At 45.2% G+C, this 6,000-nt stretch overlaps 1 protein-coding gene across 2 annotated transcripts in view; it reads right to left on the reverse strand.

Moving 5' to 3' along the window:
- The window catches only part of LOC117459643 (cGMP-dependent protein kinase 1), a 130,394-nt gene extending 125,945 nt beyond the window's left edge, over window positions 1–4,449 (reverse strand). Inside the window, exon 1 of one of the 2 annotated variants that reach the window (XM_034100667.2) lies at window positions 3,774–4,449. In XM_034100667.2, the coding sequence (XP_033956558.1) occupies window positions 3,774–4,030 (257 nt within the window). In that variant the 5' untranslated portion in view covers window positions 4,031–4,449. Of the gene's footprint in view, window positions 1–189; window positions 845–3,773 lie in introns of those variants that run through there. The other variant, XM_034100665.2, reaches the window with a different exon arrangement.
- Window positions 4,450–6,000: the final 1,551 nt, after the last annotated feature.

The following is a 6,000-nucleotide window of genomic DNA, read 5'->3' on the forward strand; positions in this document are numbered from 1 at the left end:
CGTGCGTGTGAGCATCCCTTCAGAAAGTGCTACAGGTGCCATACCTGCTGCGCCACACTTAACATTACGCATTGGCATCAGGTGTCAAAGGGTGAATAATATCACTATGTTTAGCAACTGCCAATCCAACAATAATAACATTATCGTTATCCAAAGGAAATATTGGGCGTTTGTAGTTCGGACACCTACTGTGGGCTTTTGGGGTTGAAAGGTAGGGTGACTTGGCTAAGATCCTGGATGTCGAAGGCGGTGGGTTCGGCCGAGATCGCCTGCCTCTTGGTGCGCTGCTGCTCGTGCAGCTCGGTCTGCTTGACGACCTGCTGGGTCGCCGGTTTAATAACGGAGCGGTATTTGTCCAGCTCGGTCTGTAGTCTCTGTATAAGCTCGTCTTTCTGGTCGAGCTCCAGCTCCAGCTCGTCGATGAGCGCGTCCCTTTGGCGCAGCTCCTCGATCTTCTCCTGGAGCGCATACTGGAGGTCGCGCAAGGTGCCCATTTCGGGTGGCGACAGAGCGACTTCCCAGTAAGTTTATCGAAAGGTATGCAGTCTAGTCTGTATCTCCTCTCCTCTACCACGGTGCTCATAAACTTTATCCGGCATGAACAGCTTCAGATGATGCAGCCCCGGTCTCTCCTGAGGGGGAAATCCTCTCCTCTGTTCTGTCCAAAGCGGATGTTGGGAATTTACGCAAAGGTACTGGTTGACACGATAGCCAAGGTGAGCCCGTAAAGCGTCTGAGCCACTATCACGCAAAGTTTGCCCTCTCTCTCCCCCTTTCTCTCTCGTTCTCTCGCTCGTTCTCTCGCTCGCTCTCTCGCTCGCTCTCTCCCTCCCTCGGCGGAGTGACAGCGGAGGACAGTCCTCCCCGAGTGCGTCAGGCTGCGACCCAGAGAAAGTGCATGGTGAGGAGGGCGCCTACAGGAATCTGTGGCACAGTGCAGTCTGCCACACTCGTCTCACATGAATAATGGACTCCTTGAGAGAGCCACTGCTCGGAAAAGCATGTCATCGTAGCTCGCCAGATCACCCCGAGGCTGCTCAATTACAAATAGATGAGCACTGGAGCCCTAAAGGAAGTTGAATGTGATGGAAACTTAATGACCCTCAGTGTTCAAATAAACAATGCGTTGTTGTATCTTTTGGGGAAGAAGGCAGATTGCATTGTGTATTTGTGTCCTATATGGACTAAAGTGCTGTGAAATGTTCAAGAGAAAATAATAATTTTCTCAAATACCTGCTGGCAACTATTAATTTCGTGACAGATTGAATAGAGCAGCAGCAAGTGAAAGTGCTAAAGGCGAAGAATCTTGCAGATTGTCAAAGAGCAGCTGCAGACGTGAATCTGCCAAAATTACTGAGGCTCAAGGCAGCAGCTCCTCAGTGACAATCCTCATTTGATCTTGTTTTGTGTGTTGACTCTGAGCAAGGCTGGTGTCACTCACTCCACATTATCCCAATGAGTCATCGGAAGCTCAGCGAACAGCTTTTGGCCTCACGTGCTCTGGACACATTCAGGAGGAGGATAAACTGCCAAGGACAATCTGATAGGATGAGGAGCTACAATAGCAATTACTGTGCTGAATGAGTGGGGACTCTCCAGCTCACAGCGAGGACAAATAATATCTTGGTTTTCTTTGGCTGTAAGGATAGGTGTTTTGGTGTGGCAGTAAATAGCATATTTGTCCTGACATAAAACATGTAAACAACGCTGTAGACAGGAAGTTGGTCTAATTGTGGATCACATATGCCCTCTTGTGGTGGGAAAAAGCATCAACGCAGGCATGTGTGTGCTTGGCAAACATGTCCAACAGTTAATGATCCCACAATGATGAGTTTCTCTTTTAAATGACTGAAAGCTATAGCTTTTACTCTGCAATTAATTATATCATTGCAAATACTGACATGCAAGTGACAACAAATGAACACCAGCATCCTGCTAATAGACCAAATAAATATTGGAAATGTCAGCTTTCTGCAAGACTTTAAATGTGATAAAGCTACTGTGAGGAACACATAAAACATCTTCATATATTTCCTCCCTAAACAGAGTAGTTTTCTTGGGCTCCACTCTGGAAATGTTAATGATGCCTCGGCAGCCAACTAAACACCATATTTGTTTTCTCCTTTTATCCCTGTCAGGGGAAGGGCACAGGGCACCCAGCCTGAGCAGCAGCAGCACATTGTTCCTTCATGTCAGGAAACTGCAGGTGCCCGGAGACTTCAGGTTCTGTCCTGTCCAGTGATACATCCCCACATCCTCCCATCATCAAAAGGCCCTCCCACTGCCCTTCAAAGCACCTCTGCGCTTTACATTTCACCTCTCTAACCATCTAGCTCAGCCCTTTTCCTATGCAGATCAATAGAAACAGGATCCGATGCTTCATGGTGCGGTAATCCGATGAGCAGGGCGGGCCGCCGGCTGGTGCCACGTCCTGACTCTAATGGGGGTCACACCGTCTCTGAACCCGCAGCGGCCCAGCGGGCAGGTGGACCCCTCCTCCATTCTCACAAAAAGCAATCACGTCATTTCACCGGTATACTTTTTTTTTACAAATACAAACAGGTTTACTTCTATTTCACTGCACATTGTATCCATGTGCAATTAGCCTGCTGTCCACTGAAAGCCCATTCAAGCACGAACAGTGACTCATCAAAAGACCCTATGTCAGTTTTCAGAATGAACCCTCATGAGAAAGGCTGAGAATGGATTATTAATATTTGTCTTGGGTTAGCTTGTTAGTCGTTTTTTCTCAATGAACCTGGGTCATTCATGACGTTCATGCTTCATTCACATTGTATTGCATTTTCCTTGCCCGAGGACTGCTTCTGTGGACTTGTATTCTTGTTTGAAGGCTCACTGATCATCAGTTAATGAGGACCTGCCCTGTCTGCAGTTTATTAATGCAAGAGGAGTGGAAATTGTCTAGCCATCTTAATAAAGTTAACCTCATTGTCCATTGAATTAATTGAGTCAGCAGTGTAGTTTCTGCCTGTGTGTGTGTATGATTATAGCAACTAATTTGTTCTGATGGGGTTGTTATAATGTAAATGGATATTAAAAGAAATGTAAATCTGAGGACAAAGAGTGTCAAACTTTTTTCCTGTAAGTAATTAACGCAAAATTAGATTGAATAGACTCAGACAAAGGGAAAAGTCTGACAAACTAAGAGATTATTATTGAATGTTCAGAACTTGTGAAAACTCCAAATCAGGATAACCATACAGTGAAGCTAAAACGAGCACCTAAAGGTGATGAAGGAAGCATATGGTCAAACAAAGCGTTTTCTAATGGAGTATTAAATATCCTCAGACATGCACTTCGGGTCCTCAGCGTCCAGCTACTAAAAGCCAATAATGCATCGCACTTCCTCCTGTCTGAGCCCCCTGGGACTGCCATGATGGATCTGATCAATTAGGAGCTCTTTCTGAAGCTCGCCTTGGAGCTGCGTCATCGGACACAAGAATGAAAGTGCTCGTCCATTCATGGCAAACGACTCACTCTCATTTAGAAAAAAAGGACAAGAAAAGGGAGAAAACAGACATAAATAAATGCTTTTTGGACATAGGACACTGAAGTGCCACAACAACGTATGTTAAGTTACTGTCATCACATTCAGAGATAGTTGTGTTTTAGATGTAGTCTACACCATGCATGGCAAACTATTATTGATTCTGGTAGTGACGAGAAAACACTTTTAGGGTTTGAAGATGGTACACAACGCTGGCACATGTGTGTAATAGAGCATTAAAGTGCAAAAGCTGGCTAAGTCTTACCAGTCGGACTTGGCATATTTCCGAAACGCCTGCCTTGACAGGTCCTGGTGCGTTTGAGGCTCCGCGGAGATGCCCTGCGCCCTGCGGGTCCTCGGTCCAATAAGTTCAGCACTGGGCAAAACAGACTGATATTTGTGTAATTTCCTTTTCAGTTCTTGGATATCGTCTTCCCTGTCCGCCAGACGCCTTTCCAAGTCCCGTATCCTCTCCTCCTTTAGCAGCAGGATCTTGGCAAAGTCGTCCTCCAGGTCGCTCATGTTGAACGGTAAACTTTGACGCGATTCCTCGAACACAACAAAAAAAACAACGATTAAACTCCCAGTACTCGCACAGGTTGTGAAGACGGACACAAATCCCCCTCTAAATACGCGCAGAGTGATGAGGCTCCGAGGATCCCCTTCACTGCCCACTTGTTTATTTCAGAAGAAAGGAGCAAAGCAGTGTTTAAAGCCGGGGAGCGGACGGCAGAGAGAGCAGCGCTACGCTACAGTCCAGCAAACCTCCGGGGAGCTGCTGATGATCCTTCATTGAGAAACCAATTACAGCAGCTCTTCCTCTCCGAGGACGCAGGCAGGCCGTCAAACTGGGCACTAAAGAGCCGAGACAACTCCTGCATAGTTCACCACCTCTCACGCTGCAAACACACTACAGAGACGCCCAGCGCCGCTGCTGCCTCTGCTGCTGCTGTCAGATATTTGTTTACCATCATCGGCACAATCCTGAGCGCCCTAAACACCCACATCACCTCCCCCGACCTATTGGAAAAATCAATTGTCCCGCACTCCATTCACAGGACACTGCACTGGACTATTGTTTGCATCGGTCACATGGTGCAAGCTCACATCAGTAAGTGGAAAGTAATAATGGAAATAGCCTTTATATAGACTGGAGGTTGCACTTCTGTATTGATGTGGAGATGAATCTATCTCTGGATCATTGCACATTGTTTTAATCAAGGTGATTGTGGGATTGATCCAACCTATTTCAATCAAATCTTATCTGAATAATCTAGTGTATAGTGTGAAGAGGAGAGTTCATTATTTACCTAAAGGTTGTGAAGTATACACATTAGATTTGAAAACTAGAATTCAACAACAAATTGGATGATTCAAAGTTGCAGATTTAAAAAAAGAGTAGCTGTTATATCCGTCCAACATTAGGAGAAGTTAATTACTCAACGGATTCAGAGTCTGTCAACTTCCTGATTAGAATAATCAGAAATAATAACTTCGGCAACACGCTCATCACTTTCATCCTCAGTGCTGTGCGGACTGAAGAGAGTTCAGTAATAGATCATCACTTCTTCCGCTCTAATATTAATCTCCAAACCCAGGCAGTCATTTATATTCATCATTTTTCATTCTGCTGCCTAAATCTGTTTCAACTCAATTAATTCATTGGGGGGGGGGGGGGGGGGGGCTCATGGGCGCTAGGGGTGTGTTTCATTAAGATTCAGAGTTAAAAATAGTGTGAACAGATCTTCCCTTTGCTGGTGAACCTGAACATCTCTCACCCTAGTCTATTGCTTGCATTCTTATTATTCAAGCTTGTTTGGATATGTACGGATGCTTGCTGGAAAATGTAGCTGTATGTGTCCTCTTGCCGAGTTTTACTACACATAATTTGACATTTTATTTTCCCATTTTACCTTGCTGCTCTTCCAAATTTATCTTGGATGAGAATATTACCATAATTCGTTGTAAACCCTCATCGTCTCCCATATGAGACTCGTGACAACCAGTGTTAGTGTCGAGAGTTATCATGTGTATTGCAGTGGTTCTCATAATGAAACACATATGATCCACTTATGTACTGCTGCTTCTCTCTGCCAGTGTGTTACATGTGTCACAGTTATGGAGAGCAGTAAGGTGAACGCAATCAGCATTCAAAGACAAGGTGAGGACTCGGGTTGTGCTGTTATCAATGTAGCAAACAGGGATCGATTAATTATGTATGCAGCAGCAGACACTGTGCCCATAATGACAGTGGTAAATTAAGTGTCACCTCCTGTGACCTTATCCATATCCACAGATAATATTGCTGCACTGAAAAAGCTCTCGGAAAGGGCATTTGTTGCATTTGGACAAAAAGGGTGCAGGATATCATCATCCTCAATTGTGTTTGATCTAAAGTTATATGTTACCCCGATACCAGCGTCTGGGCCTCTGCACACTTATTACCACCTCACCATGGCTATATCAGCATCATTGGTCTAAAAGGTGTGTCT

Source organism: Pseudochaenichthys georgianus, chromosome 15 (assembly GCF_902827115.2).
Source record: "Pseudochaenichthys georgianus chromosome 15, fPseGeo1.2, whole genome shotgun sequence".
Classification (NCBI taxonomy): Eukaryota; Metazoa; Chordata; class Actinopteri; order Perciformes; family Channichthyidae; genus Pseudochaenichthys; species Pseudochaenichthys georgianus.